At 37.2% G+C, this 12805-nt stretch overlaps 1 protein-coding gene across 1 annotated transcript in view; it reads left to right on the top strand.

Annotated features, from left to right (window-relative positions):
- The window catches only part of LSAMP (limbic system associated membrane protein), a 587976-nt gene that overhangs the window by 371822 nt on the left and 203349 nt on the right, over window positions 1-12805 (top strand). Inside the window, 1 exon segment of the mRNA XM_033130586.1 lies at window positions 10730-10855. Coding sequence (XP_032986477.1) covers window positions 10730-10855 — 126 coding nt within the window.

The following is a 12805-nucleotide window of genomic DNA, read 5'->3' as shown; positions in this document are numbered from 1 at the left end:
CATTGTTAATGTCAATATTAATGATTAATTATGGATTGTAAAAATTACCTACACCTTTTGGCCGTAATGGCGTCCTCAGAAATACAACCAGAATGCCATTTGCCATAGAAATGCATGAACTATTTCATCATGTTACCTTAGAAGGGGTTAAGCCATCATGGTTTTATTACCTAATTTTAGCATGTAATAAATAATAGCTACATTTGTAGAACCTTTTACAGTTTACTGAATAAGTTCACGTGCATTATTTTATTTCAACCAAATAACAAGCTTATAATATTGCCTAATGTCAACTTTGCACATTATTTCCAATTACCAGATGAGGAAACTAAGGCTTGGGGATATTTAAATAATTTGTCATTAATTTGTTCCTTTATTCATTCAGAATTTATTCAGCACCTGCAATGTGGATACAAAGCAAATATCATAGAATTTGTGATTGCCCTGAGAAGTAGTGGTAGGGCAGGATCAAAGTCCCCTGGCTATCTAGTACGCTGGTGCTACATTTTCTATCCTGTCATCCATCCTAGAAACTATCACACCATGCAGCAAAACATGGTTCTGTGGCATTTTCAGAAGCAAAATGCCAGGTTGGATGGATGTTTGATGTTTCACAAGATGCCATTTATGTGCTATATTGTATATTTTTATACTTATTGTTGATTCTTGGATCAAGCTTATTAAAGCCAAGTGCTGTTCAAGAAACATTCTGTAGATTTCTGAACCAAACTCTTAAATAAGCACCGTTCCATAATCTGTTACATATGCAGAAAGAAAGGGCTTAAGCTTCTCTCGCCATAGCAAAGAAAGATTAGTCATTAGAAAAGTGTTGCTGTTGTGTTTTAACACCCCACCACTACCACACACAGTAATACAGTCACCTTGTCTCAACTTCAAATGAACAATAACTAATAAGACCAATTTGTTGCTAATTTGTATCATTAGGAATGACATTTTTAAATTGAATACAAGTAATAACTGCTAATAATTTGAGGTTAGGGAAATAAGCTAACTGACCACTTTTCTCCTCTACTCTGGAAGTAATATTTTCCTTTTGTAGGCCAGTTAGTTAGGGACCAAGAATAAAGGCATTAAAACAATCACAGCCAGAATTAGATGATCTTGCAAACCTAGGATTATTTTGAAAGCAAGGTGTACTGATAGATAAGAACCAATGCTAACCATGCAACTAAGTTGGTTTTCTATAAACCCCAAGGAGTACCTAAGCAGAGATGACAACAACTTACCTCTATGAAAAGGCCCCTTTTTCAAACTTTTCCCTTATTATAACTGCTTCCCAGTTTGTAACAGTTAGAATTCTTTGGTTTAAACAAATTGACTGGCTAATTTCATATATGTGTATATATATCACACACACATATGAATATGGAATAGCTTGCAGAATCAAAGGAAAAGCCGAAAAATTTTGCCTTGGAAAGCACAGAAGTCATGCATCTCTAGGGATGCAGGTTGCAGACACTAGTGAAAAATAATAGTCCTTTCAGATGACTGCTCTTTGTCATGATACATATTAGCTAACTATTGTTGCTGAACAAACCACTCCAAATTTCAGAGGCATAAAACAATAGTTATGCTATATTTCTCACAAGACTGCGAGTCAGCAGAACTAGGCTGGGCTTTACTATAGATGACTCTCTTCCTGGGGCTGTCAGATTTATCAAATAAAAATATAGGATGCCAGTTAAATTTGAATTTTCGATAACAAATATTTTTAGTATCAGTGTGCCCCATACAATATTTGGGACATATTTATACTAAAAGAAGTACTTGTTGTTTATCTGAAATTCATATTTAACTGGATACTCTGTATTTTATCTGGCAATACTATTTTCCATCTGCCATCTTCCTTCTCCTGGAACCAACAGGCTCAATTGGGCATGTTCTTCTCATGGTGATGGCAGAGGCACAAGACCAAGCGAGTCCAGTTGTGCCAGTACTTTTCAAGATTCTGCTTGTATGCCGACATCCTTGGCAAAACAAGTAACATGGCCCAGGGATGGAAAACTGTAGGAATGCATGGGAGTGGCAAAGGATGTGGATACAGGGAAGAGCGGGAAACTGGGGCTAGTAACAGTCTACCACAGGCTGAATACAATTTCAACTTTTCTTGAACCATTCCTTATAAAAATCACGTTCTAGGAAGGGAAAGTCTGAATGGCCCAGTTATGTCATACCCCCAATCCTTGGCCAATGGAAAATGGGTGACTTGATTGTCAGTCCTAACAAACCAATGGCAGTGGATGAGAGGTGATTTTCCCAAAGTGAAAACAGGGTGTCCTACCAGAAGAAGGCATGGATTTGGGCAAGTAAAACATTCTACTTACGTCCCTGACTGCCCGCAAGTCCACTTTTGGCTATACATAAGAGAGATGTTAGCCTTATACAAAAGAGAAGAAGGAATGAGTTGGAACCTAGAAAACTCTACAAACATGTACAGGCACCTCTGGGTCTGCAAATGCCAGGGCAGACCCTGGAGATCCGGTAGAGATAGAATGTAAGAAAATTATAAAAAAGAGTGAGGTTGGCAGAGCCAGACTGTGTCATAATCCTAGTTAATGCTGGTTCACTGCACAGCTGGAGGAATTCATGTATCCAGGTACACTTAGGTGTTAGCATTATTTTAGAAACTGCTATTCAATTTGTCTATTCAATTTGTCTTTCTAGTCAATAGAAAAAGCATACATTTCTTTAACACAGAACTTATGTGTATTTCAGTAGGTGTATATTTCACATAATAGGTGTGTATTTAAATAGGTGAAAGAATATCACTTCTTTAATAATTCAGATTTTTTTTTAATTTATTGGGGTGACAATTGTTAGTAAAATTACATAGATTTCAGGTGTGTAATTCTGTATCACATCATCCATAAATCACACTGTGTGTTCACCACCCAGAGTCAGCTCCCCTTCCATCACCATACATTTGATCCCCCTCACCCTCATCCCCCACCCCCCAACCCCCTTACCCTCTGGTAACCACCAAATTACGTTCCCCAGATTAATTTTCAAACCCGTGGCCATCCTATGGTCACCAACTGCCCTCCAATCCCCTCACCCTCCCCCCCCACTCCCCACCCCTCCCGCCCATCTAGCAACCCTCAGTTTTTCCTCTTTGTCTCCAAAACTGTTTCTGATTAGTTCATTCACTTATTCTTTTCTTTAGAATCCGCAAATAAGTGAGATCATATGGTACTTATCTTTCTCTGTCTGACTTATTTCGCTTAACATAATGTTCTCTAAGTCCATCCATGTTGTTACAAATGGTAAGATTTCTTTCTTCTTTATGGCTGCGTAATACTCCATTGTATAAATTTACCACAGTTTCTTAATCCAGTCATCTAATAATTCAGATTTTAAAATTTGAACTATTAGTTGTGGCATCTTCATTTTATAATTTTTTCTAATAATGGAAAGCCTGAGGATTCATTTGAATTATGAATTTTACTAAAACATGGATGGCTACATTACATTTTTTATTCAACATTTTGTGAGGTATTCATTTCATAAACAATTAATTTTGGAATAGGTAACACATAATAATAGTGTGATGTCCAAAAGATTAGTGACTTATAGTTTTAAATATGTTGATAAAATTGTCGTGGTAAGTAAGGCTTATATTTACATGTTTCCTAGAAATATTGCTCTGACAAAGTTGCTAGCATTATATAGAGTATTTCTGAAAACCAAAATGATGTCTACATTTTATATTATTCAACAAATAGTATTAGGGAAATTGACGAAAAAATTATAGGAATAAAACCTGGTTATAGCTCACACCAGAAATAAATCCCAGATTACTTAAAGAGATCGATAAAAACAAACAAACAAACAAAAGAAACAAAACACATAAAGGAAAAGAAGAAATAGAGATAAGCACTTCACTGATCTCATGTTAGAAAAGGACCCAATATGCACCGAAGCGATAGAAGAAATCACAAAGGAAACAAAGAAATGTGAAAGTTCTATGAAACAAAAAAATGATCATAATATTAAGAAATTAGGAATAAATTGGAGAAATTGCAAATAACTTGAAAACAAAAAGTCAATTCCTTACAATATGAGAAGCTCTCATTAATCAGCAAGAAAAACACAGTAATCCAGATAAATTGGAGAGATCACTGAAACTGAATAGATTGAAAAATATCAAATAAATGGTTCATGGCATTATTTAGGAAAATATAATAAATCATGCTAATATCCTATAAATGAAAATTGTTAGGGAGTACTCCAGAAAGAAAAGAAAACAAAACATCAAAAACAAATAAAAAAATTGCCCAGAGTACAGTGATGACCCCAAGAATTGAGCATAAATCAATATTGCAGTGATTTTGATAAACGACTTATCTTTGCAGATCCAAGTAAGGTTATCATGTTAAATGGTAACTTCCTAGGTGGTCATCCTTCCTGAGAATTAAAATAGAGCCAAAAATACTAATCACTTTTGCACTCTAGAGGGAGAATTAAGTTTGGGGAATCTGTAAACCTTAGGTTTTGGTCCTGGCTTTGGGATTTCTTAGCTATGTAATTGTTACCCATCTGTCCGCATGTCCACATCTGTAAAATGTCAGTAATAATCAGTATCCTTTTTACTTCCCATTTTTATAAAGTTTTTACAAGGCAATAAAATAAAACTTTTGCATTGCTACTTTAATGTTATATTTTCCGTGATGTAAATGTAAACTCCATCAATGGCTTCAGGAAACGGGGCAAGAGCTACTAAAGCACTAAACTAAAAAAAAAATTAGTTTTTTTTTACGAGAGGGGCACTTCACCCAACATGGAGTCAGGCAGGGGTGGAGCTGGTGGTGGGAAATGACTGGACAGTCTTACTGGAAAAAGTTAGTTTATAACTATAAAAGTTAGTTATATTTTAGAAGCTGAAACCTGAAAGAAGAAAGGGATTAATCACTTGAAGAGTTGAAACAAGAATATTCTATGTCGGATGGGTGGGGGTGGGGGGAAGAATGTTAATTGCCTGGGAATAAACAAGGATAGTGTATTCCAGGAACCTAAAGTTGTTTGATCTGATTGGATGAGGCAATGTAAAAGGCTGGCGAGAGAAGCAGGGGCCAAACATGAATATATATATATATAGTGGGGACAGAGCCAGGAGTGCAGTTTCTAGGCTTTCCGCCTCACATAGAAAGGTGCTGGCTCAGGTAGTAAATAGCCGTCAACTGTGATTGGATGGCCGTCAGCTGTAACCAGTGAGCCACTGGCCACTAATATAACTGTCATGGCTACGCTAGCAGCAAATGGGGGCTGGCAAGAAGATGGTGGCTGAGCTAGCAAGAGCGGATTGCAGTTAGCAGGGCGGATTGCAGCTTGCAAGAGGGGGTGGTTGGCAGAAAGAAGCAGACAACGGATTGCGGATCGTGTGGCTCCTGCTTCCTGTGTCTCCAACCCAGCCACCAGCGAGAATATAGTGCTATGACTCCCCTATCTATGGCTCCGTGGGTGTTCCTTTTTGGCCTCACCATGTCCTGCGTTCTTATGTGGGGAGCGGGACAAGAGACCCAGCATGACACCCTGCATGACATATATATATATGTCATATATATGTCATATATATGTGTGTGTATTTATATATTTATATATATATATTTATGTATTTATGTATTTATATATATATATAAATAAAGTTACACACACACACACACACACACACACACACACACACACACAGAGGGTGCCAAAAATATGTATACACATTTTAAGAAAGGAAAAAACTGTATTAAAATTACGCTAATGGTAACCACTTTGAGCACCTCTTGTAATTGCAGAAGTCAAACGTGACTTGTATTCATCTTTTGTTTTCAGTATGTACTGAGTATTACAATTTTAATACAGTCTTTTCCTTTCTTAAAATGTGTATACATACATACACACACATAGATAGATAGATAGATAGATAGATAGATAGATAGATAGATAGATAGATAGATAGATAGATAGATGTATATTGGTGCTCTCTGTATGTGTATGTATATATGGCTCCTCATAGAAAAGAAAAAAAGAAGTTGAAACCTTGAAAAATCTATATCTGAGGAAGTTAGACACCAAGTTTTATCTCGCTTCCTATGTTTCTAAAATATACAAACATTTCTCTGCCCCATGGTTAATTTTTTTCATTAAGAGTCAAAGAAATTGATAGTGAAATAGATGACTAGAGGGGTAGCTAACGAAATATTGATAAAAGCTCTGTTTTATTGCTTCAGAATAAAAACTTGCTCCTTTCTGACAAAAATTCAATGAGATGCCTTCCTTGAGCTCAGAAAAGAGTTGGGCGGATGGGGACGGATTTTATTAATTTCTTTTTTTCAAACCCTCTGTGAGTACCTGCCACGTTCCAAATGCCATGCCCAGTATGATTCAGTGGTCAAGAAAACAAAGGCCCTCCTACCTGCCTCTTTTAGTTTAGTGAAGGCACAAGTATGTAACCCCGCATTTAAGATTCAGTACTACGGGAGAGAAATAGGGGTCACATTGTGAGAACACGAGAGGGGCACTTCACCCAACATGGAGTCAGGCGAGGGTGGAGGTGGGGATGGGAAATGACTGGACAGTCTTCCTGGAAAAAATTAGAAAATAAGCTGAGAAGCTGAAACCTGAAAGAGGAAAGGGACTAACCACTTGAAAAGCTGAAACAAGAATATTCACTATGTGTGTGGGGGGGAAGAATGTTAAATGCCTAGGAATAAACAGGGATAGTGTATTCCAGGAACCTAAAGTTGTTTGATCTGATTGGATGAGGCAGTGTAAAAAGCTGGTGAGAGAAGCGGGGGCCAAACATGAATGACCTATTAAGCCATATTAAGAAATTTGGATGTTATCTTGAGGGCAATGAGATTAATCAGGGGATACTATACTCACATTCGCTGTTTAGGATAAAAAAAAATCTGCTGTGTGGTACATGAATGACAATGAGCTTGAGGAGAATAAGGCTAGAGGCAAAGAAACTAGTAATGCTCTTGCAGAAATTCAGGCAAAAAAAAAAAAGAAAAAGAAAATGTTGATCGCTGGAAAAGACTAGTGGGAATAGGAATTGAGAGTAACGAATGAATCGTAAACCGCTGAACTTGGGGATCCATATAGGGTAGTAAAAGAGAGAGCATTCAAGGGAGATAAACTTCTTTTTTTGCTTGAGCAACTGTTTGCATGATAACACCATTTACTGAGATAGTGAACACGAGATGACCAGTGTTCAGTGGGAAGGAAGATAATGACCTCAGTTCTGAGTATGTTGAATCTTGGGTAGCTGTGCGGCATTTGGTGGAGTTGTAGACTAGTGCAATGGAAATGTAGGTGTAAAGGTCATGAGAAAAATCTAGGCTGCAGATCCCGTGTTTCCCTGAAAATAAGACCGGGTCTTATACCAAGGTTTGCTCCAAAAGATGCATTAGGTCTTATGTTCAGGGGATGCCATCCTGAAAAATCATGCTAGGGCTTATTTTACGGTTAGGTCTTATTTTTGGAGAAATACGCTACTGATTCGGGAGTCATCAATAACACGGCCTTAGCTTCTGAAGCTAGAGAGTAAATGAGATCGCTCGCAGTGAATGATATGAAGAAGGAAGACAGTGATCAAACCCTTAGGAATATGGATATTGAAATAGATAAGCCCGAAAGTTAAAGTAGGAAAGGTGGCCAGAGGGGTAAGGGGAAAAGCAGTTGAATGTGGCGACTTAGAAACTAAGAAAAGAAGAAAGAGGTTATGATCAACGAAGTCAAACCTCCAGAGAAAAATAGGATAATAACAAATAACAAAACAATACGGTTCAAACAAATTGGTGAGCGAACTTCCTGAGAGCAGTTTCTTTGGAGGTTAATGAGGGAATCCTCACTAATCCTCATTTGCACTGAAGGTGAAAGTGTGAATGGGAGATGAAGACGTGGTGTGGAACAATTTTCTTAAGAAATTTGGAGAAAGAGGTTGAAAGTTAATAGGAGGGCACCATGGGATTTGTGGAAGCATTTTTTTTTCTAGAGAAAAAGGAGTACATCATATACAAATATTTACGGGAAGAAGCGGATACAAAGTACAATAAAGTGGGACGATAAATAAAGAAGTGAAACCCCTTGGGAGTGACCTAGAGGAAGGTGTCTCTAGGTCAATGTCAACATGATTACGTTTCTAATTGTTCAGTAATAAACACTTTTTGTATCTTCGGTATCTGAGATCCAGGACCTGAGTATATTGTCCTTAATTAGAAGAACCAAATAAGGTTTGGTGGTCAAAATATAGCCCTGGTATCAAGTATTCTAGATTTTATTCCCAATTTGATCACTACCTGTCTATGTACCACTGAGCAAGTGACTCAACTTGCATGCCATGTAAAATCAAAGCCCTTAGTATATTCCTCTTATAAAAGAGAAGTAATATGAGTAAATTTTATCATAGGCACTAACTCTCTGGGAGCTTGACCACTGGAGACTTTTTTTCTGTTTTGGAAATGTGCGTGTTTTTATATTGGGGATATGGAATCTTCTCCCGCACCCCACTCCACTTTTTTTTTTTTTTAAATCAGAACATATCTGTATTCTCTTTATGCTGCGTCCTCTTGCAAGTCAGAACTAACTACACTTGAGTAATGTGAGCTCTTTTAATTACTGCATAGCTTACCGTTTCAGATTTTAGATTGTTGATGAAGGCACCTAGGATGACTAAATTTTCATAGATTTATGTCTTATTATATAGTTTTTTGGAGATGTTTAGAACAGTGGCTTACTCAGCTGGGAATTAGAACCTGTGATATATACATGATGTATTACAGAATTGTACACCTTAAACTTTAATTAAAAAAAGAAAACAGAAAGTGCAAGTATTAAACAGAAGAACTGGACCCACTCAGGAACTCTGAGTTCTAAGCTCAGCTATAGTTCTTATTGGGATTACTCTTGACAAGTCATTATTCCTCTCCGTGCCTCATGTTCTTCTCTATAAAATAGGTATAACCTTTCGGGTGCTCATTGTAAAAGTCTGGAAGAATACAATGAGAAGAGATTGACTGGAAGAAGTCAATGTGTGAATATAAGAAAACAGCCCTTAACCCCAATAGATAAAAGGGGAAACAGAAAATCTATAAATAGAAATTAATCGATACGGTAATAGGAATCAACTACATTCTGATTCTACATTGGGTTTGATGTGGAATCACTGGTTTCTACCCAGAGGCCATATAAGATGTCATTGTGAGAGGAGTGTTAAGATCATGACAGTTCTCTTCCCACTTCCTCCTTGTGACACTCTGACCTGGTCAGTTGCTTAGTGTCTCCTCACAGGGATCTACATGGATTATATGGTGGTCTGACCGCTGCCTCTATAAGCAGAGTATGCTCCTGTTGTGGTATTTTTTTGTTTTTTGTTTTTGTCACTGACAGTTCCTAATGAGCAGGAAGAGTGAGATAAAACACAATTCCTTTACTGTTGCACCCGTTCATGCTCTCTTACCCTCCTCCCTCTCCCCAACACATACTTTCCCAGGGACAGCATAAGCAACCGACAGTAAGTAAGAAAAGGAAAATCACAGTCAAACCATAAACTCTGCTATTTGTAATCAGTGCATATGCTCTGTGATGAAATTTATGAGTAATTCACTTTCCACTTAAGCCTACCAATAGGAGACCTAATGCTGCCGTCCTGAACACCTAATGAAGGAAGTCAGATGGCAGCACAGCTAGCCCTTGGGGACTCATTTCTCACATCACCAAAAAGTAATTTTCGTCATTTTGGGCCATCTGGTAGCCTGGATTGTGAAGATGAAGTTTCATTTAAGTAGTGCTTAAGAGTGTGAGCCCTGGCGTCTGCCTAGATTCAAATCTAATTTTTGCTGCTCACTGAGCCCCCTCTGGGCCTCAGTTTCCCACCCATAAATAAAAATCCTCATAGGATATTATTTCTTTCCTATAAAGAAGTTATTGAGATAATATTTGTAAAACTCTATGTAGGGTCTTACGTATGCGAAATGCTTAATTAAAGTTAGCTGTTATTAAATTTTTAGCAGTAGTGGTGAGGTGAGTATTAGGAGTAATAGTAGTATTTTTGTAATGTCTACCTGTCTGTGACATAAGCCTTATTAATTCAATGTTTAAGCTCTAAGGTACGTTATCTGGCCTGTCACACACAAAGATGATATTTAGAGGCTTTCCCTTGTAGTTATTAACCAATGACTTGTTCGTGTGGCTAGATTATAAGTAACCAGTTTTACTACATCTTGATAACACAACCATGCAATCTTATACTAAATAACACTGTTTTTTGCTTTTGTTTTTGTTTTTTTGTTTTTTACTGACTTTTGAAGGAAAGATTAAACTATATTTATTTTATATATATAAGAAAATAAATGTAGGTAACACTTATAGAAAAAGTTTATTTGTAATATGTATAAATGGACATGCTCTCTGATATCCAAATGGGTCCATTCTGACCAGAACAGAGCTAAGAAATTTTCATTATACTACTCTGTGTACTTCCTACCCCACTTAGCTGTAGTGGGAAGATTCTCACCTTACAGTAAGACTCATGCTTTTTCTCTGCTAAGTCTCTAAGGAGGTTCTAAAGCACCCTGGCTCCTCACCAAGAAAATTCAGATGTTTTAAGTCCTAAAAGCACTGAGCTCAAATTGGCCACTTCCGGGTGCATAGGACAGTGCTACCAACATGCTTTTATTGACCTGGTTACACATTCCACTTGCTTCTGTCTCTGCAGTCCCACCAAAGATCTCCAACATCTCCTCGGATGTCACTGTGAATGAGGGCAGCAACGTGACCCTGGTCTGCATGGCCAATGGCCGTCCTGAACCTGTCATCACCTGGAGACACCTTACACCAACTGGTAAGCAGTCCTCCCGTCTCGAACATGCCACACACTACCTGGGATAGCCACATGCTTCTGAGATCCGTTTGGTTCTGTAAAGCTAGCATCTCTCTTGTATTTAAAACACTAAAAGAGTTGTGACATAGAAGTTATTTAGGGTCCTCCCTGGTCTTTGGTAATGTACTCATCCCTATAAAGTCTATAACCATCGTACAAACATATATTTTTCATTTCGTTTTTAATAGAACACTCCCCAAAGCAACAAATCTAGAAGCATTCAATGCTTTCAACGACTTAATATATGTCCAAAATGTGTGCCAGTTTTGTGCTTGAGTGTCTTGGGGCAATATTTTGTATGGATTACATTTACATAGTTCTTTGTGTGTTTTTTGTTTTGCTTTGCTTTTTAACTATTGTTCCCTAATATGCAGACCGTGTGAACAAATCTTTCAGGAATAATACAAAGCTGTTTGTGACTTCTAATGCCCTGTCCTTGGCATCTGGCTCAGTGAGGGGGCATCAGGCATGGACTGAGCTACATCAGTTCATTATGGATCCCCACCTATATTGATGCGAATAATTCCCTAAGGCTCAGAAAATTATTTCCTAAGAACGTCTCCCCTCCCCTTTCCTGCCCCCATCACCATAACTGGGTTCTCAGACCCTGCTGCTTTTCGAACTTCACTTAAATATTTTACCAAATTATGAAGGATTAACTACATGCATACTCCTCTACTTTGCAAATTATATTTTCTGATGTGCAAAACCATGCCTTTGCAAATGGCACAATCTTTGTAGAATTGGTCCTGCTATTTAATTTTTCTAGTAGGAGGAGCTGCTGATCAATTATTCTTATAAACTGTCATTTATTTCTGTAGCTAGTCCCCAACTTTTAACTGATTTATATCTGATATGCTCTTAAAGTTTCTTTATATAGGTATCTGGAGAATTTAAATTACAACATTTTCATTTTGGAATGACCACCATGAAAAGTTGTCGTGAGTGCAAACTAGACATACAATGGACACTATCCTGAGATACTTCTAAAAGACCAAGGTCATGTTAGTCATGGCATCTTTTCCAAAACTTTGTATTTTGTGGTGTGAAAATATGGGCCTCCATTTCGTGTTAGCCCTCAAATTAACTTATCAGGTAAAGTTTGGACCCACCTATGGGAACAGTCTCTTATTTAGGCAGCTATTCTAATTAAAGGATTCTACTTTCTTAAGAAAATGGTACTGAGTACCCATCCTTGTGGTTCATGTATGCAACTTGTCGTTTATTTATAATATATAAAAATAATAAATGAGGCACTTATTTGGGAGATCAATCTCAAACTCATTTCCTCTCAGACCCATTGTATACCTCACATGGAAAACAATACACATGGAGTATAATCTGAGGACGAACCTCTGGATATCATACACCTTTCCCCTGGATTAAACTAAAACTCCGGAGAACATTCTGCTTGGATGGAATTATATTATCCCTCAATCCCACACCACCTAACCCTGTTCCAGGTAGAATTGTTTTTACTGAATGACGATTTGGTATAAAAGCTCTTGGCCCGCATTTAAAGATGTTACAAAAAGCTCTCCTCTGAAATCATTGCATTTACTGTAATGTTGTTTTGAGAGATTGTCAATCTTATTACATAGTTTTGTTTTTAAGGACCCTTTGAAGTAATCCCTCTTTGTTTTCAATACTGCTCTCCTTTTTCTAAGCAATGTTTTTTTTCTTTTATAAATGAACCCAGTGAATTTTTATAAATGATCATGAGTCCTTCATTTTATTGATTGTTACCAAACTTAGAGCCAAATTTATGGCCCATCTGTAAAAGAATATAGGAAATCATATATAAATTACACGTTAACAAAATGGATTTTAAACAAACTGAAGGATTTTAGGGCATAAAATTCATATACAGACCATATTCTTGCTTTCTTCTTGTTTTCTTACCATTATTTT

Source organism: Rhinolophus ferrumequinum, chromosome 2 (assembly GCF_004115265.2).
Source record: "Rhinolophus ferrumequinum isolate MPI-CBG mRhiFer1 chromosome 2, mRhiFer1_v1.p, whole genome shotgun sequence".
In the NCBI taxonomy this organism is placed as follows: Eukaryota; Metazoa; Chordata; class Mammalia; order Chiroptera; family Rhinolophidae; genus Rhinolophus; species Rhinolophus ferrumequinum.
The sequence above is the reverse complement of the archived record's forward strand: the minus strand, read 5'-3'. Positions and strand labels throughout refer to the sequence as shown.